The following is a 21,619-nucleotide window of genomic DNA, read 5'->3' on the forward strand; positions in this document are numbered from 1 at the left end:
AAGATTATCCTAGATGATTTAAGAGTCAAATGGGAAGGTCCTATGAAACTTTATTGTGACAACAAGTCAGCTATCAATATTGCTCATAACCCTATACAACATGATAGGACAAAACATATTAAAATTGATAGACATTTCATTAAAGAGAAATTGGAGGAAGGATTAGTGTGTATGTCTTATGTTCCATCAGAATGTCAATTAGCTGATGTTCTAACAAAGGGGTTGAACAGTTCGAGATTCCATGATCTTGTATTCAAGCTGGGAATGGAAGACATCTATTCCTCAGCTTGAGGGGAAGTGTTGAGTTGTAAATAAATTAGGAAGTAATGAGTTGTAAATAAGATTAGGAAATCCCTTAGATGGAAGGATTAAGTTAATCCCTTAAATGGAAGGATTAAGTTATATTAGGAAGTACCCAATTTAAAATCCCTTGAATAGAGGGATTAAACAATTTTTCAGATTTAGGAGTGATTTAGTTTCCTATTTTTCCTTTTGTAATCTACTATATAATATCATGTACCATCAATTCAAGAATCAGAAGAAAAATTCAGAATTATTTTTTCTCATATTTCATCACAATTATCAAACCCAAAAAGTTTGGCCAATTTTCATAAATCCTCTTAAAAGTAAGTGGAAGTTAATTATATGGTTAATAGACTACCGATATTTCTACCATTCAGATAATTTTTGTAGTTCACTACTTCACTTCTAATAAAATTGTGATTAAGTTATAAATTCGTGTAAAATATTTCTCATATATTTATTTGGTAATTTTTGTATTACAATTATGTGGTATTTTTTCCTCTCTTCTTAAAAGGTTTTTTAACGTAAAAAATTATTTTTGTTATCGTATTTTTATTTTATATTATTTATTTTACTCGAGGTTTGGTAGTTTTTTTTTTTTAAGGTTTGACTTGTTATTTGACATATAATGGAAGAGCCATGAAGGCCTCCCCAGCAAAAATCCTGGGTCCACCACTGCCTATACCTTCTATCATTCAGTCAACCAAACCATACTCACTATGTTGGGCATAAGGCAACCAGCTAATCTATGTCTTTCTCGTCATCTCTGAGGAATACATTTATTCTTCTCTCTTTTAGTTGGGTTGGCAATAGTTTTCATCCATTCAAAAACCCTTTTTTCCACATTGCACAAAAAAACTGATCTTTATAATAATAACCATAAAAGTCTCTAATTTAAGTGGCTTGTGAAGAAAAGATGTCCAAGGTTCTACCAAAAATACAAAGTCGTTTAATGCATATCTATTTTGCGGGCATCCTAAAGTGGACTATCCTAAATGGACACCGATAAACTTTTAAAGCTTATAAGCTATGTTAATAAGAATTCCCAGCATTAAAATAGTGGAGAGAGACAACAGGGAAAACATGTCAAAGGTGCAACTTTATCGACACAACAATATTAGGCTTTTGTAGGGTGACAAGTTCTTTCAGGCTCCTATTATTTCCCGACTAATTGTTTTGCACCATAATTACAACTATTAGTTACAAAACCTACTTTAATTCCTATCAGGTGTCAATAAGATCAAGAAACTGAAATAAAATTAAAACAGATGCAGGAAATACATTAGATTACCTGTCTCCATCCTTGTTGCGCAGAAGTGCTTTCAGCAGTAGGTTGGGTTTCTGGGGAAGCAATCAGCTTGTTCCATAGAAGCGAAACAACCGAAAAGCATAACTCTTGTTTCTGTGCAAGCACTGATTTTAGAAGAACTTGTGCACTGCAACTAAATCCAATATGCCTATCCTCAGTAAGGAAATTGGCTAAATCTGAGGCGTTCAGTGGGAAACTGGCAATGCCATTACCCAAGGTATTTCCGGAGCTTTCATCTGAATGTGATGCCCCTTCACTTCTAAGATGAATTACTGAATGGGTTGAATCTTCATATTGAGAGACAGAGTGCTGCCCTGAATCAAAACAGCCACTGCTTGTAAATTTGTTCTGTTTTCTGCAACCAAAACACACAGTAGAGTCTTTCCATATGGGTGAATGCATTAAGTGTGCTTCTAATGGTTCAGCCTTGTCCACAATGGAAGCAACAGCTTTGCTATGAATATCTATCAGATTATATAAAGATGTTGCCCTAGAATAAATTTCATTATCCCACTTGCATCTAACCAACACAGAGAGAGCATGCATGCAAGCCTTTGACCGTCTAAATAGTTCTGAAACATGTGCAGCAACCATAGCTGCAGCAACTATCTCGTTAGAACTATAACTCCATGAGGTGCCAATAGATGATGGCTTCAGCGAAAAAAGAGCCTCTAAAATTGCCAAGATTCTGTGAGTATGATGAATAGCTGTATCAATACTAGTTCCGCACTCATTGGTGGATACATTTATTTTGGCTGGCCTGGCTATAGCACGCCCACCTTTCGAGTTTGAATGATTAGTACCCCTTGACATCATAGGAAACAACTGAAGCTCACAGGCAAGGGCACAAACAGCAGCCAAAACATAAGAATCAAATGCTGCTACAGGCCCTTGTTTTTTCAGCTTCCTAGTTTTTGAATCTCTCTCTTTCTCATATGTCACATGTAATTCCTCAGTGCTCCCATCAGGAAAGTAACTTTCTTCCCCTCTTGGTCTCTTGCTCCCAGTGGTCTGAGCTTCATGACTAACACATACAGTTAAGACAACAAAAAGCAGGCGTGAAGCCAGCTCCACAGAGGCACATGATTCTAGAAAGAGTGAATGGACCATTGTTCGAAGCTCAGCCACAGCAAGGTTTTTGGAGGCAGACCCTATGCTGATTAGATATCTTGTCCTTCTATTGTGCTCTCCAGAGGACTCACATGGAAATGTTCTCTGAAGAATTGCTTCGACAGTAGCAACAAATATCTTCATGAGACATGCTTCTGATGGACTTCCACGAGGTAGGTACTCCAGGACCTTCAGAAGAGGTATGTAAAGGTTCCATGATAATATGGGAGGTTGCAATGGAGTTGCAATGACGATTTCAGGAACATCAACGGCTGAAGAACTTAAAGGAATCAGTCCATAAGCAGCTTCCCATATGGTACAAATTCTCCATTCAACCTCAGGGCCATGGGCACAAAGCATAGATGCAATCCCTTGTGCTGTGGCTTCAATGGTTGCTTCAGCTGCAGGCACTTCTATCTGGTGCGGCAATTTTGAGATGATAATCACAAACAACAAAAACTTCTACTTTATAAATAAAAAGAAAATTATAAGCTCAAATGGAGTAGAGTGTGAACTTTTTTTTGGCAACCAAAATAATAACCCTGAAGAATGAAAGTGTAAAATGCCAACAATTAACATTGATAACCAATACCTGCTTCCTATAGCTTGAAATATAACCACCAGAATCTTCATGTTGAACTTCAACTCCCTCGACTTGCCTTAGTGGAGGAAACAATAATGCAGGTTGTGAGAGTATACGAAAAAGTAAAGCTGCTGCAGCATCAGCAGCTATACCTGCTCTCATGGACATTGCAACACCTATTGCACGCAAAAAATGCAAATGCATCCAGTTTTGAGGAAGCTGTGTCAATGAAAACAGAATCATTAACAAAAATAAGAAAAGCTGCATGAACACACACTAGAATCTGGTGTTCCTCAGCAAACAATCCCATTTCAGTGAAAACTACGTGATAATGGGCTCAAGTTACATATAGTAAACTATGTAACACAGAACAACCATTATTAAAAAGATTCATTCTTTTAGTTCCTTCTTGTGTACAGCTAATAGTTTCTCCACTAGTTTTTATAAAAAAGGGGATCACACAAGGAAACTCATTCATGTTGCTTCAAATTTGACAATAGTACCTAGGTTGTGAAGAAACCAGTAACAGTTAAACACTTAACATTCAATAATAGTCAAAGCACAAAAGTATATTTTGCAGCCTTCTGATTTGAAGTCAATGTCTCAGATATTCTTCACAAGAAATGAGTTGAACTCAATAGCCTTTCTATTACTTCAGTCATAAATTCAGTTGAACTGAAAAAAAAAAAAAAGAAATCCAAGAGTTGCAATAACCTAAAACTCAATTCTACATAAGGGGTTGCTAAAAATTCGAATGACATGGATGTGAAATAAAACTAAGATTGATGCAAGCATAACATCACTACACCCTGAAATATGTGAGCACAAGTATTTAACTCACCCTTATGCCAGATGCATAATCTTCAGCTGCCCGAAGAAGTTCCACTAGCTGTACAGCAGCATCAAGTGCATCTGGAGCCCATGATGGTGGTGCTTCCAGAAGTCCAAGTAGAAGTCTCTGAGTAGCGCTTGGAGTTGCTATGGCATAATAACTGATACAGAAAAATACTATAAAAGATGAAAAATACTACAATAGGAAGGGCATCTAAATTTAGTGACAACTGCCATATTCAACACATAAAAGAATTGCATGCCAGTCCACCCGCATTCAATAGCTCTTTAGACAATTTCAAACGCGTACAACTTTAGAAAGTCAATATATAGTTTACAGAGCCTACATGTGGAGCAAATACATTTCCATTATTGTTTTTACTTTCAATTTCTTTTAAGCTCCAACACGAAACTTCGTTAAAAATTTATTCTAGAAATAAATTACATAGTAAAAACATGAATAATGACGTCTCATATCCAGAATTTAGGGATTTATCATGTTCAAAGGATACCAAATATAAACAAGCAACTCAAGTTCACACTGAAGAGAAACCAGACACATGCAATAGAAGGTTCAGAACGTTACCGATGAAATAAACGTGCATATGGTTCTAGTGCTGGAAGCCCAGCGACAAGATGTTCATCTAAAGCTGTTGTTGCAGGAGGAAGTAGAAGTGCAGGAACAGCAGCTGCTGTTAAAGTAGCAGTCTCATAGCGAGCAACTTCATCATCACATACACTTAATATAACACCAGCACCATTTGCAACAGCCCACCTTGGAGTTGATGGCATGAGCTGAGGATGCTTTCCAGATCCACGAGAGGAAGCTAGCTCGAAAACAGTAGCCAATCAGTTAGTGTGATGTAATATTCCTCTTGGCTGTTGTAATTAATGATACGGAACAAAAATAGAGGTGAAATCCATCTGATAGAAATATATATATGTTCATGTCTTGAACTTGCTCTGAAAAAAAAGCCTATAAGGAAGCTTAAAAGCACACAGTGGAAAATCATCCTCATCTTAGATAGCATTTTAATAACTTCTCTCAAATGTTAATTTCAAATTAAAGTCAAAATGCAATAGCTCCACAGAACCAAAGCTTTTCTCCTACCAAAAGCAGAACAAGTCAAAACAAACAAAATAGCACAGGAATTCGACACAACCAAGAACTTTCAGCATCTCTGGAAACATTGAACCTTAAATTCAATGCTGTGGGACAAGGAAAAAAAATAAGTGGTTGATGCTTCCATATCTCATTTACACATAATACACAATTAGGAGACAAACAAGCTTTGTGCAATTTCTTTGCTAACAACACGTGTTAACATTTCAATGAGCCAAAGACCATAAGAGAACTGTATTGTAGGAACTTTAACCTTCTAGTTTCATCAAAACTAGATGGAAACCAGTCAACTATTTGAAAAATGATTCACAAAAGAAACAACTGAAGACTTACGAATATGTTTGGTGTATTGTACCGTATAATATAAGAGCACCATATAGTATTAAATTATAAATGCAATGTAAAGTAAAAACTTTACATGGCATTAGCCATTACACTAACAAAATACGATTGCATGCTCATCGTACTAATTAATACCAAAAAAAAATACAGGTTAAGTACCATATGAATTATTTCATTTATATAATTATTTTAAATAATTAATTAAATACTTAAAAAAACAGTTAAAAATATTTAAATAATTATTGATTTAAAAGAATATTAATACAATTTTTTACTTTTTTTAATAAAATTATTATTAGTGATTGATTTACATCAAAGATAAAGGAAAAATTAAGTTCTTAAAAGAACTATTAAATTTAAATAAATAATTGTTTAAGAGTTTAATTGGAAAACAAATATAAGTTGATATAATATAATAATGCACCAAACACTCAATTATATTCCTTATAGTATCCGTCACAATACAATATATAGTACAATGCACTAAACATGACCTTAAGCTCCTGTTAAGTAACCACTTGACATAAAATTTTAAGAAACAAAATAAAATTACGATATTAGAATTTAGGTAAAATAGCTTAAATAGCCACATATCGAAATAAAATTTGAAACATAACCCAACTCATGTTTTCTCATAATCTAGTTACCTTCAACTTAATGGGAAAAAGATCCCATGTTCTAATGGTTCAATGCAAGAATCCATGGTTCTAGCATCATGATCACACTTGAAGTCATGTTTTAGCACTTTTGTTGACAAATTTTAAAGGTTCATCACAATTCTAACACTTCTTATGGTTTGGACTATTAAAGTGTATAGTGTACATTTAATGTAGTATATTCATAGTAAGGGCATTATAGTAATAGGACATTACAGTGTAATTTTTATATATACTAATGTATATTCTAATGATACCCACCCACCACACAACCTTCTTAAAATCCATGGCAAAAGCACAATTGCCTCCTCTAACGGGCTCCTCCTCTTCAGATGCCCTTCTCTAAGTAATCACTGTTAAACTTATTGGCTCTAAATACCTTGTTTGGACTCAATCATTTTAGGTTTTTGTGACTATTCAACACAAATTGTGGCATATTGTTGCTCCTCCCCATCCCACTACTGAATTGTCTTATGAAGATTGGCAAATTGATGATTGTGTTGTCATCGATTGGATTCTTAACAATCTCCATGAATCATGTGATCCAAGTATCGTTTTTCTCCCAACAGACATGCGTATGTGGGAGCCTCTCAAAAGGATTTATAGTAATGACAATAACATCTCTCGTGTGTTTGAATTTTATGAACAACTGTTTGCTTTCTACTCAAGGGACCAATTTATTATTGAATATTCTTCTCTTCGAGCTATATTGGATGAACTTGATTTACGCTAGCTGATTGTCATGGATGCCATGATTATGAAAAATTATCGCAAGGGTTTGGCAGTTGACAAATTTGTTAATGCACTTCATCCAGAAATTGCAGTCCAATTGCATGGTGTTGTTCTTGGTGGTGATACTCTTCCTAAGTTATCAAATACTTTCTACCAAGCTCAATGTTTTGTCACCAGAGTTGCCCCGTCGCCAACTAACATACCCCTTCGAAGCTTCTCAGTGCTAACCGTGCACATGGTAGTGGGCGATGTGGTCGTGGTTCTCCTTTAACCAATTATGCATTTGGTTGCTAGCCTATTCCTGCAAGAGGTTTTTGTGGTGGTTGTATTGATTGTGGGCACCTCAATCACCCATTAGAGTAATGTTGGGCCAAATTTCATTGTCCTGAATAGGTCGACTTTGACTGTGCCACTGATGTCACTGCTTCATCTTTGTAAACAACTACTATTGCTACCACTTAACACTTCTATAATTCTACCGCCTACCTAGGATGATTGTATAACTCTCACTATACGTATCATCCCTTCCACCAGTTGGCAAACTCTTTGAGTGCTTAATTTTGGTGCCTCTTTCCACATGACAGGTAGGCTTGAACTTTTCTGCACATTGTCTTCTTCCCCACAATAGTGCAATGTTATTGTGGTTAATGGCCAGCACTGCATTATGCAGGGTATTGGCCCAATTTCTTCAACCTTAACTTTATCACTTCAAAATGTCCTTTATGTTCTCTAATTTGTTATTAATTTACTTTTTGTTAACTAACATACAAAATCTACAAATAATTCATCATTTAATTGTCATTTCTCCCACTACATATGTTTTGTAGGATTAGCAATGTGTGAGGATGATTGGCTTGGGGCATAAATCGGTTGGCTTATACTATCTCATTGGACCAAATGATTCGTTAGACTACCCTCCCGTTATTCCTTTATTATTTCTTCAGTGCTTTGGCATTCTAGGTTAGGTCACTCATCTTTGAGGAATGTACAACGTATTTTAGAGTCTAAAATAAAAGTGTCTACTTTAAATTATGAGTCCAATTAAATTGGAAAGCATCATCATGCTTCTTTTCCTAGTCGTTTTGAGTTTACTAGTTCTTCTCCTTTTGAGTTTACTAGTTCTTCTCCTTTTGAGTTAGTACATTCAGATATTTAGGGCCACTATCATCACATGTCAATTTAAAGTTATAGTTACTTCATTATTTTCATTGATGATTACACCCCTGTTACTTTGGTCTACTAGTTGTAAGATCATATCCAAGTGTTTGATGTACTTAAAACCTTTTATAATGAAATAAAGCCAATTTTCTATTTCTTTTAAAATTTTGCGTACTGATAATTCTCTTGACTATGTTCAACGTTTGATATATGTTTTTTGTAATGATCATGGTAATCCTTTATCATACTACCTATCCTCATACCTTTAAATAAAAAAGGTGGTTGAACGTAAACACAAACATTTATTGGATGTGATCTAAACTTTTATATTTCACATGCATATTCCCAAATATTTATGGGTGAATGTTATTCTTACAACATGTCTTTTGACTAATTGGATGCTCTCAATTGTTCTTCAAGGGAAGTTCCTTTTAATCATCTCTATCTACATAAAAAATTGTTTTCCCTTCTTCCGCGGGATGTTTGAATGTATTTGTTTTGCACATAACTTGAGCCTAAGGCTTGACAAATTGGCTCCTTGTAATATTAAATGTGTTTTTTATAGGTTATTCTTGCACATAGCAATGTCTATAAATATCATGACCCATAGACAAATTTTGTATGTCAGTTGATGTCACCTTTTTTTAGGACACACCATATTTCTTCATTTCTAGGTCTCCAAAATCACCATCACTGTCACTATCCCCCTTTCAACTATTCATCCCCCACTACATCCATCTCTTACCAAGCCATTATAAGTCTATACTCATTGCTAGCCACTGGTTCCACCCTAAGTCGAGTAGCCCTTTACACCACCTATTTCAATAAACATACCCCTGTATCCACTTGTATTTGATCTTCACCTTCCTATAGCCTTGCACAAAGGTGAGCTTGTCACTTGCTTTCCAGTTTCCAACCATGTTTCTTATCTCTAGCTAACTTCCATAGCTAGGGAATTTGCCTTGTTCTTGTCTACTGTTTCTATTTACAGGGATTATCACAAGGTGCTTTAGTCACCCAAGTGGAAAGCTACTATGGATGAAAAGATGAAGGCTCTTCTTATGCGAGGCACATGGACTTTGGTTGCCCCTTCTTCTAGTGTGCATGTTGTTAGGTGTTTATAATAAAATACCAACCTGATGGTTCTATTGACAACTACAAAACTCGATTGATGGCTAAGGGTAATATCCAAACTTATGGCATGGATTATTTTTAGACTTTCTCTCATGCGGCTAGGCTAAACTCTATTTGTGTTCTTTTATCTATTGTCATTAATCAATCTTGGCAAATGTTTCAATTGGGCATGAAGAATGCTTTCTTACATGGTGATCCTTTGGAGGATGTTTACATAGAGCAACCACCTACATACAATGCTCAATGAGAGATGATATGTAAACTTTACAAAGATATATATGGACTAAAATACAACCCACATGCATATATGGACTCAAATACAACCCACATGCATGGTTCGACAAGTTCAAGCAAGTGATAAGTGTGGTCAACTTATAGAGATGCCATTCAGACATTTGATCTTCCATCGAGCCAATCCAACAACTTATGTTATTCTTGCAATGTATATGAATGATATTTTCTTGACAAGGGGTGCTCAAGTTGGCATTATATAGACCAAAAAGTACTTGAGAAAACACTTTGTAGCTAAAAATTTTGGGAAACCCATATACTTTTTAGGTATCTGTTAGGAACCCAGATTTATTTAATCAAAACACAAAATACATAATAACTAAAATATTTCATTACTAAAAACATTACAAGATAAACCGAATAATTCGAGGAATTCGGGACCTCCCATTTTCCGGTCATTCGAGACGCCGGAGATCTCCCATTTTCCGGTCATTCGAGGCGCCGGAGACCTCCCTAAATCAGCCAAAGGTGGCTGCCCTCAAACCCAAAACCCTAATATTTTCTTCTCTTCTCTCTTTTAAAACTCAAACATATATTTATAAAAGAAATGAGCCATTGGATTGGGGACAAGTGTCCCAATCCTAACATTTCCCTCCCCTTCAAAATCATCTTGTCCTCAAGATGAGTTTTTTTTTTTTTTTTTCAGTTGTTTCTTCTTATCCAAAGCAGTTTCCCGCCCACCGTTTTTGCTTTAAATTTTTTTTTTTTTTTTTTTTTCTCAAACGCTCCAGATCTTTCTTTTCTCTTCCCAAAAAGTTTTGCCTTCTCTTTCCTGCGTTTTGTCTTCCCAACGCTACTGCCTTCTTTTTCTTTTGCTTCCCTTGCAAGTCAGCCCATTTCTCTTTCCCTTTTTCCAAAAACCAACGCCTGGCCTCCACCTTTTTTTTTTTTTTCTATTTTTTTACTTATTTATTTTTTCTCTCCTTTCTCTTTCTTCTCCTTGTCTTTTTCCTTTCTTCTTTCTTCTCCATCTCCTTCGTCCTTCTTTCTTCTTCCTTCTGCGTTCTCTGGTTTGAATATGTTTTTTTTTTTTTTTTTTTTTTTTTTTTTTTTCAGACCTTGCCGACGTTCCCTTTTCATCTTCCTTCTTCCTCTATCTTCATTTTCTTCTTCTTCTCTCTTTTTTTTGACACTTTTCCAGCATGTAGTCACCGACTCACAGCCTCCTCCGTAAATATTTTCCGGCGACTTTTTACTTTTCCGACCATCATCTATCTTCTCCGTTGGATCGAACGCGCTCTGATACCATTTGTTAGGAACCCAGATTTATTTAATCAAAACACAAAATACATAATAACTAAAATATTTCATTACTAAAAACATTACAAGATAAACCGAATAATTCGAGGAATTCGGGACCTCCCATTTTCCGGTCATTCGAGACGCCGGAGATCTCCCATTTTCCGGTCATTCGAGGCGCCGGAGACCTCCCTAAATCAGCCAAAGGTGGCTGCCCTCAAACCCAAAACCCTAATATTTTCTTCTCTTCTCTCTTTTAAAACTCAAACATATATTTATAAAAGAAATGAGCCATTGGATTGGGGACAAGTGTCCCAATCCTAACAGTATCGAACGGTTGCATGAAAAGAATGAAGTGGTCTTGTTTCAAAGAAGATATGCACTCGATTTGCAAGTAAACTGGGTTGATACTTGTAAGTAAACTTGTTTACTTGACTATAACTAGACTTGATATAATTTTTTATGTTGGTTTGGCAAGCCAATTTATGATCCCACAAAAGTGCACTAGAATGAATGCAACATTGTGAATCTTGCTTATATAAAAGGTATTCCTTGAAAAGGTTAGTTGTAGAAAAGGAATCCTCACTTGAAAGTAGAGGTTTATTCTAACTCAGGATATGCTAGTGACGATATAGGTGCACTACTTATGGATACTGCTTTTTGAGGAAATCTAGTCACTTGAGGAAGCAAAAATTAGAATGTTGTGTCTCAATCTAGTGTAAAGGCTGAGTATAAAAATATGACACATACCACTTGTGAATTGATGTGGTTGAAGAATTTCATGTGTGAAATTGGTTGTCCTACTACTACTACTATGTCTATATGTTGTGACAATCGAGCTACCATTTATATTAATTACTACCAATCCTGTATTTCATAAGAGGACAAAACATGTGAAGATTGATTGTCACTTTGTACAAGATGCAATTATAGGAGGAATTATTGATACACCATTTGTGCCTTCTTTAAGACAGTTGACAGATATTTTCACCAAGGGGTTATTGAATGGAGTGTATAGTAGTCTACGTGACAAACTAAGAATGTTTAATGTGTCTACTCCAACCTAAGAGGAAATGTTAAAATGTATATTGTAGATTAAATGTAGTAAATTCATAGTAAGGGTATTATAGTAATGGGATATTACACTGTAATTCCTATATATATTAATGTATATTCTGATGCTAATGAAAATTTAGGGACTTTTTCTCTTAACTTAGACATTATTAGAACACTTAATCCTTGCTAGAACACCATGATTCTAAAATTTTATTTGAAGAACTTTTGAAGTCTAGCACAATTAGAATGCTAGAACAACACTCGAATCCTATGGATGCTACACTTTTTGTTGAGGAATTTTGAGAGGTTTAATGCAAGAAACTCATCATTCTAGAATCATGGTTCTAACATATCATGTTGAGAAATTTTGCAAGGTCCAAGAAAGGAACGTTGTGGTTCTAGCATTGCTAGAATGCTCAAACCTCACCAAAACCTTGGAACAACTCAAACCTCGTGGTTCTAACACTTTCTTCTCCATCAAAGTTGTTAGAGCGCTCAAATTAATGCTCAAGAATTGAAGTACTTTATTCCATCACTTTTTATGTACATAACAATGGTCAAGCGAGTAAGATCTCTTTAAGTTATATAAAGGTCTTAGGACATATTCACTCTAATTGAGGCTTAACAAGAATTTAGACCTAAAACTTTTTTGGTTCAAAAGTGGGGAAGGGATTGACAAATTGTAATAAGATGATATATTATCACTTCCATCAAATTGAAGTTTACTTAAATTAGAAAATGATGAATCTATAACATTCTCTTAATGCTGAGTTCATGAGTTATGGAGCACTCTGAAAAGCATTAGCCTTATGAGTAATTCTATTTGTTTCTAGTGAAAATCTCATTGCTTATACAGCAGCAAAAAAAGCATGAGCCTGTGAGCAATTCTATTACTTTTGTTTTAGTTAAAAGACAAGCTTTAAAGTGAATGGACTCCTAAAACTATATAACTTGAACTGATGTAAAGAAGACTGTAAGGGTATCAATAAAGTCCAGAGACAAAACGCAGAGTTTTGGGATTCAAAATATCACTATCTATATTTTTCAGAATAAATAATTCCACTGACCAGTCATGGGTGGTTTGAGCTCTCTAGTTGCATATTTACCCATAACACCACTGCACCTGTTAATACACAGAAAGGTGTGTGAGACTGATAAAACAACATATAGCATCCATGCCGTTTATTCCAATGATAAAACATAAAAAAGAAATGGCATAAAGGGAAAAATACAAATTTTGCCAAAGAACAAACACTAATTGACAACAAATTCCAAGACAAGTTCTGTGGCAAGCCAAAACTCATCATCAACTATAAGCTTAAAGATATCATCAATGAAATCACCATGCTGTTGAACCAAAGGGACGCAGCAACAAGTTTTTCTTTATGTTTGCTTGTCTAGGTATTCTTTATGTTCGGGAGGTGAGAAATCAATTTAGCATGTCCAGTGGAGCAAGAAAAAGGGCAGCTAGTTTTTACAATTTCCCAATATTTTTATGGCAATGACTCCAACTGACAACCTGTTTCAAACAATTCACAACAGCTGCATAAAAATTACAGATTGCAACATAGCAATTGTGTACTTGCGCACAGTTGGATGCCCAACTCAATCACAGAGAAATATCCCTGAGAGCCATACTGCTTACCAAGCTTCATGGTTTTCCCCACACAAGTGTGAATGGCAACAAAAGGATTGGAAAGTTGTAGAGGATCGATTGGAATATGCTTCAAAATAAAATTCATGTTCTGGTGTCTTTGTGAGCTTTAATCACAAACCAGTTTGAAGACATTCAAAAGGATTAGAAAATTGCAGTGACTTGATTTTCATTTCCTTTTTCCTTTTGTTTTAGAGGACTTTAGGTTCACTTTAACTATGATATAATATATATATATATATATATATATATATATATATATATATATATATATATATATTATGTATATGTGTATATATATATCTCTACATAAATATTTAGCTATCTATATGTATATGTATATATAGATATATATACACATATATACATATATGTGTATATACATATATATACATATATATGTGTATACATATAGATAGTTGTATATATATGTATATATGTGTAGAGATATATATATATATATATGTAGAGATATATATATACACATATACACATATATACATATATATATATAGCTATCTATATGCATATATGTGTAGAGATATATATACACATATACATATATATATATGTATATGTGTATATATATATCTCTATATATACACATATATATATCTAGAGATATATATATACATATACATATATATATACATGTGTCTGTGTGTGTGTGTGTGTGCAAACTTTGGCGGGCCTTACAAAATAGGACACAAATAGCATAACATCGATGACCTTTTTCCTAGTAATGCGACAATTAAAGAGTATGGGAAATGCATTTCAATTAATAAATGAACAGTCAAACAGTCAGGCAAATGCATGAAAAAGCGTTTAGTAGATCAATAGTCAATCTACATTCAGGAAAAGAATAGTCAAAGAAGTCCAGAAATGATAAGGGCTCTTAAATTCATCCTAGTAACTTATAAGTTAATTAGAAGATTGTAGTAGGCTAGTGCAATAAAAGCAGACAGGATTTATTCACTGTAATAATTGTATTCCAACTGTAAAATATCAGAGTTTTCTCTAGTATTCTAAAATATTCTACTACTTTTTAACTTTTCCCTGATTTCTCCTTAAGAAAGAGCTCCAACAGTGTTTGAGTAAAATCAGTCTCCAATCCATTGTTTCTACTAGACAATAATTGTTTTCTGTTACATTACCAACCATACTGACAACAACATGCAAGAATAAAACAATTCACTCACCAACGGAAGTAGTCACTTCTGATACCAAGCGGGGCAGCAAGCAATATATCAGTAATCCAGGGAGATAAAGGCCTCAAAGGTTTCCTATCATGTTGCATTAAAGGCACATGAGAGGAATCCCCATCTCTAGAGTCACTGGTCATTGCCTGGCTATCACTATTGCTTCTCTCTGTTTCACATTTCCGTAGTTCAAAATTGTATATTGGGCGGTTATAATGGGTTAAAATTCGCAAAATTTCACCACATGCCAGAGCCCACTGCTCAGAGTACTCATCCTGCAAAAAAGATGAAATTGTATGAATTGCCACTATGAAGTTTCTCTTCAACTTGTGAAGTATATCCCATTCTCTGTTGAACAGATTTGAATCAAAGATATATATATTGCTGTGTAAATTAAGTGTGCAGTATCAAGTACAGTCTATGATCAAGGGTGAAGCCAGGATTATATTTTTGGGAGGCCTGAATTATTTAAATACTATTTAACTTTTTTCTAGATGAAGAGTAATGGTACAATAAATTTTTATTAATAGAGGAAGAATCATATACAATTTTGGAGGGGGGGGGGGGGGGGGGGGGGGGGGGGTGTTTCCAGTTATGCATATATATGATAGTTGTTTTGTTATGTAGTCAGTAAGTATTACTTTTTTTATAATGAATAATATAGAAAATTATTTATTTATGATGAATAATAAAAAGAAGGCAATATTAAGAAAAACCATTTTAATAAAGATCAATGAAAGAAAAGGTTTTTATTCTAGTAAGTATTGATATATGAATGTGATTAATTTGCCATGTAAGGTTTATTAATCAATTTTTTAAACTTAGATTAGTGAATAAGAGAAAATTTTACTTGGTATTAATGTGTGAGAAATAAATACATATATAAGCATAACTTGATTGTACCTTACCACAAACCTAAATATGCATAAACATAAATTGATTTATGTAGACATAACGACAATAAAGTTGTAGAAATAAATTATGAATGGATTTTATAATTTTAAGTATAACCAGAAAATTATGAAAAGAAATATCCTAATTATCTATTAAAAAAAATAAAGAACTTCATTAATCTAAATTCTTTTTTTTTTTTTCAAAAAGTTTATCTGGACTGTAGCCTGGGTCAGCCATAGACTGGATACACCCCTGTCTATGAGAAACAAACAACATTCAGCATGTTATTTAAGAAAGTTGGGATTGGGGGAATGTGAAGGTTCCATCAGATTAATTATTAGTACCATACCTCGTCACTAGGACAGACTACAGAAATGAAAGAAGCAAATGGAGGAGCACTACTCTCATACACCAGTGTTCCATCAATGATACATGAAATAATTGGAAGAACAACAGCATGCCCGTGCTCTGGATGATGAAGTACAAACGTCGCTGTACATTGAATAAATGCAAAAAGTAGTCATTAAAGGTGCAATCAATTGTTTCAGAAACTAAGATGGGTCAAGAAGTAATACCCAAAACATCATCAAAAAGTTGCTTCTCTTTTGATGGATAACGATTACGAATCAACTGCACAAGCATGTAAAAGAATAAGTAACATCTCTAAAAATCTCTGAGCTCTAACAAATCTTACTGCACATTATCCTATTTTTACATTTAACTGAATGACTTATTAGTGTTTTCCTTTCATGCTGCACGTGATAAAATTTATACAGAGATAGAGTATACCTCAGCTATATCCTCTGGAAATTGTTCTGACGTGAATTGGCCAAAGTACTCAACATAGGCAGTAGTTTGAACCTTTAATGGGCCAAGAGATAAACAAATACGCAGTCAATAGTTTTATAAATAGAATTAGAAAGACAAGAATCTATCAACTAAAAAAGAAAAACCATGGATAACTTAACAGAAAATTTGAAAAAACAATCATTCGATAATACATTATATTCAGAGTCAAATGTTATACTGAAAAAGATACTACATTGCAACCTGCAGAAGAACAGTAGTGTTTTTTAGGTAGACACTCAGTCCTGGCAAAATTACACTGAAGAGACTTACCTATAAGTACATCAAAGGTGACAATCTTTAGAAAGGGTTTCATGATCTCACATATTGATGGATTATTATTTCTAAACTAGTAAGACTCTTCTTATCTCCATCTAATATATAATAGAAAAATAAGAGACACTGAGATTTGTATTATTTACCCTACATACCGATGACTGTTTATTTTCAGACATAATAGCCTGAGAACAAGTTCCCACCAGATGTTCAAGTGCCCAATTAAGAGAAGAAAGAAGAGGAGCAAAGATCTCAGAAAATTTGGGTACTATTTCTCTTTTCTTTGCAATAGAGATCGCAAATAATGTAGTACAAGAAGCCACGGGATAATAATCTTCGACCAAAGCTAGTAACAGAAAGGAGCTCCTAGATATCTATGCCATGATAAATATATGCACCTTCCCATAATTTGTCTAAAAAAAGCAAGCCCCTCTGATTCCAAAATTCATCAATAATATCCCAATATCCCTAAATATTTTGAAACATCACCTAAACTAGAACCTGCCTTGATGTAATATTAAATTTGTCAGAAATTTGATGGAGGTCAACAATGAAAAGTTAATCCAATGAAGTCTATCCGAATTTTAGTTGCACCTATATTAATGCAATTGTCCCTTAAAATCATAAAGTCAACACATTCAGAGTGAAATTTTTTTTTAGTAAGGAGGTAGAATTAGAAAGTGAGTAAACAACATCAACACCAATTAGAGAACATACACCAAAATTTTCCATCCTCTCAGTCACTTTATACCTAAGTCCTTCCAAATGCAACCCAACAGTTATAACAAAAAGCAGTCCAAGCAGTACCAAATCTACTCTCAAATCTTACCCTCTACCTTGCCATAAAACTGTCTCTACCACTGAACAAGTAATTACTTCTAGGCATGGAAAATATGATAATCACTAATTCCATGGACCATATTACTGTGGAGTACTTTCAAGAAAATCAAAATTAAAGAAAATATTGTATGGTGCTAAAAATCCTAAGGCATTGTTTTCCATTTGTGCAAGGTCTGCAATTTTATATTCTTCTTCCCCGTATGCTTATAGGCAGAAATATGCAGGATAAATCAATGATTTCTGTGGAAAAGAGGAAAATTCAGATTAGGTTTTGTAATTTTTCAGAAATTAATTCATGTTCTTCGCTAAGATATCTTGAAAATATAGTAAATAAGAACTGTGTAATATTCCAAGAAATAAATGTTGTTCCCTAAATTAGATATGTTCTTCCCTATAAGAAGCTATTTCTCATATAATTTTTAAAAACTAAAATACAATTGCCTTCAGTTTACATGGTATCATAGGAAAGATATATGTTGTGTAATATTACTTTTTTCATGCTTATTTAAACAAGTCAAAGCTAACAAACTAGAAGAATCCACTTTCCCAGAACACAAATTTTCAGCAGCATTTTAAGCATTAGGACCCTTGTCATTAAATAAAATTTGTGAATTTATTGTCTCTTCAACACAGCAAACTCATGTTATGTTCATGATCAAGATAGCACTGCTACTAGTACAAACACACATATGCAGTAGTATCTAGAAATTCTTACATAACTTAAGTTTTGTATCAACCAAAAAATTTGTGTGCTCCATCAAGGCTAGTTATAACGTTAATTTTCTTCATGCTAAAAGAACAATATTTTGCAGAATCCATTTCTATTCTAAGCAAGACATCACCACTATTCTCATACCAGCAAGTATGCATTGAAATCTAGAAATTATCACATTAACTTCAATCTCCAATCTAAATAAAACAAAGCAAGCACATGAAACCACTATTCACTAAGCAAAAGAAAGATGCACCAGAACAATAGAGAATACTTGTACCTTCCGTTGTTGAGCATCTTGAGGTGGAGGCCAGAACAACGAGGAGAATTGAAGACCATCAATCCACCTCTCAGATGAACTGGCCATCTAACAACATACAAAAAAAAATGATCTTCTAAGTCCAATATTAACTTTCGTTCTTTCACGCCGATCACTTGCAACAACAGAACAACGCAAACTCTACCAGTCAAGAATCAAAATTTCGTAATTCAACATCCCAATCAACCGCACAAAACGACGTCAGTTTTGCTTCTTGCTGATAAAGACTCAATTCAACGTCTCTCTTGCTGCTCCTCAACACTCTCTAACTTCAAAAGTCTAGATATTTTCTAGCCAAAATTATGACACAAATCCAAATTTCTGCAAGTATAAATAAATAAATCCACCAAAAAATTTTAGAATTGAAAAAAGAAAAAGAACAGAGACAATAAAAACTTGACGAAAATTAATTGAAGTCCAATCCAAGTCATGAAAGCACACAACAAACAACTTTTTTTACATTTTTGTTTTCTGTTTTTCAGAAACAAAACGAGTTACTTCCTGTTCTTTCAAGCTACTCCTGAACAACAAGCAAATCTTCTAAAAAAAATTGCACAAAAAATGCACCTAAAATCAGTCTCAAACACTCAAAAATCACCAACAAATTTTAACAAGAAAAATGGAAACTGAAACTTACAGAGCAAGGAGGAGCTGATGGCATCTCTATCTCTTGTTCCGAAAAAATAAAAATTTGAAGACTAGTTTCTCTCTAAAGCATACAATTGTCACAGTAAAAAAAAAAATCAAAAACAGGAGATTTTTTTTTTATTTTAAGATTTTATTTTTTGCCCAATTTTGTTTCTTGGAATTTATTTAGAGGTTGTAGTTTTGGCAGGAGGGGAGAAGAGATCTTTAGATGTGCTTAGCTTGGTGCATACGTGGCAATGATATTTTTCTCTCTCGCCTAGCAGGGCCTCGGCTGCCACGTCATCTTATGATCACAATCGTATGTGTGTATGGGTGATGGATGTGCATTAGACGAGAAAAGAGACAAGGGGATGAGGGGTGAGAAATGACGTGGATACCCTTATTACTTTCAGAAGATATTTTGGCATGAGTTTTGTTAATCGTGTAACCAAGGAGTACGTCTGCCTTACATCTGAACCAACCAATGCGACGCAGGCTTTAAAGCCTTTACTGTTAAGATATTTTTCCGATATTATAACATTAAATATAAAACTGGGTAATTATTTCATTATTAAATGATTTTTTTAATATATCTGAAAAAATTTTAAATAATTAAATAAGTGATTTTACCTCCAACATAAAGTTTGAAAATTATATATTTTTAAAAATCTTATAAAAACTTTAATTCTAAATTATTTTTAAATAATTCTTACTTTTTGTAAAATATGTTGTCAATGATGCTAAAAATCGCATAAGTTAAAAATATACGAAACAGCAAGTGTTATTCGATGCAAGAAATTAAAAATAATCTAAATTATAATCAACATAATAATGTTTTTAAAATGATTAGTTTTAAAAGTATATCAAAATATATGTATTTAATGATGAACAAAGAAATTTGATAGTATAACATTTATAATATTAGATCTTATAAATCTAATGTTTGTATTAAGATTCTTGCTTCATGACCTTATAAGGTGACAAAATTTTTCATATGTTGCAAGAGAATGAGAGTGAAATTTAAATAATTTGCTAAAAATATATTTTGAAAAATATAATATCGTGTGAATATTTTTCTAATTGGTGATAAGTGATATTAAATCTAAATTGCCCTAATGGGTAATGTATAATTTCCTTAAATGGTCGTTTGGTTTGTTGTAAATATTACTAAGATAAGTGATGGTGATATAACAAGTAATGTAGATGATAATCTAAGTACCATATTTACTTTAAAAATTAAAAAATTATCAAGATAATTTTAATGTCATTATAATTTTATTTTTACTTACTAATTTTTTAAGATTAAAATATTTTAACTTTTAATTAATATAATAAGTAATATGAAATATATTTTAAAATAATCATACCCAAAGGTATTTTAATAAAATAATATTTAAATATTGTTTTATCACCTCCAACTAAACAATAATTATTTACACTTACCCATTTTTATGAAATATAATAATAATAATAATTTATACTCAACAATTTTCAAGGGAATTTATTTTGTGGTAATATTTCATATTTAATAATAAAACATTACCTAAATCAAACACATCCTAAGGCGGGTTTGGTTCGAGGTAAAAAATGATTTCTTTAATAATCTATTTTTTATTACTTACACTCATGGTAGTTGAATCGTGTATCAAAAATTTAATTTTTTGTATCATGTATTGTGTCATATCGTATGATAATTTAAAAAAAATAATAATTAAATATTAATAAAATAATAAAAAGTTATAATTGACACATTATTATTTTTAAGGATATCACAAACATCCCTAAAATTTTAAAAATTTTATATATCTTACATCATCATTTTCTCTAAAAAGATGTATCAATCTGTATTAGTAACATATATCGTATGATATGTTTAATATATTGTATTAATTTAATATACCTTATGATACATATCATTTTTCACATATAGCATATCGTATCATAGAATTGTATCGTGTATTGTATTATATTGATAATTATGTTTATATTACTTTGTTGGGTTTATAAACAATAAAAGACTTTAGTAATCTTCTATTACTAATAGTGATGTGACAAGTAATATAAATAATAATCTTATTACCATCTCACTCTTAAGTTTTAAAGATTACCAAGGTAATTTTTATTTTATTATAACTATATTCTTATAAAATAACTTTATTTTCAATCAATATAGTAAATAACATAAAAAATATTTTACAATAATTATATTTAATAGAATTTAAATAAAATAATATATTTGTATTTTTTATTATTTCTAACAAAATACAATAATTATTTATACTTATTAATTTTATCAAATGTTATCAAATATAATAATAATTTTTAATCTTTCACATAATCTTTCAATTTTAATAATAAAATATTGTCTAAATCAAACTTACTATT

At 32.8% G+C, this 21,619-nt stretch overlaps 1 protein-coding gene across 3 annotated transcripts in view; it reads right to left on the reverse strand.

Moving 5' to 3' along the window:
• LOC123203432 (protein GIGANTEA-like) overlaps positions 1–19,438 on the reverse strand; it is a 27,611-nt gene extending 8,173 nt beyond the window's left edge. The window contains exons 1-11 of one of the 3 annotated variants that reach the window (XM_044619789.1): positions 19,245–19,438; positions 18,569–18,928; positions 16,404–16,475; positions 16,190–16,244; positions 15,964–16,106; positions 14,721–14,995; positions 12,935–12,990; positions 4,723–4,963; positions 4,147–4,297; positions 3,315–3,524; positions 1,595–3,139 (exon numbers count right to left, since the gene is read on the reverse strand). In XM_044619789.1, the coding sequence (XP_044475724.1) occupies positions 1,595–3,139; positions 3,315–3,524; positions 4,147–4,297; positions 4,723–4,963; positions 12,935–12,990; positions 14,721–14,995; positions 15,964–16,106; positions 16,190–16,244; positions 16,404–16,475; positions 18,569–18,655 (2,835 nt within the window). In that variant the 5' untranslated portion in view covers positions 18,656–18,928; positions 19,245–19,438. The remainder of the gene's footprint in view (positions 1–1,594; positions 3,140–3,314; positions 3,525–4,146; positions 4,298–4,722; positions 4,964–12,934; positions 12,991–14,720; positions 14,996–15,963; positions 16,107–16,189; positions 16,245–16,403; positions 16,476–18,568; positions 18,929–19,244) is intronic. The other 2 variants (XM_044619788.1, XM_044619790.1) reach the window with 2 other exon arrangements.
• Between the last annotated feature and the right edge of the window lie 2,181 nt (positions 19,439–21,619).

Source organism: Mangifera indica, chromosome 19, assembly GCF_011075055.1.
Source record: "Mangifera indica cultivar Alphonso chromosome 19, CATAS_Mindica_2.1, whole genome shotgun sequence".
Taxonomy (NCBI): Eukaryota; Viridiplantae; Streptophyta; class Magnoliopsida; order Sapindales; family Anacardiaceae; genus Mangifera; species Mangifera indica.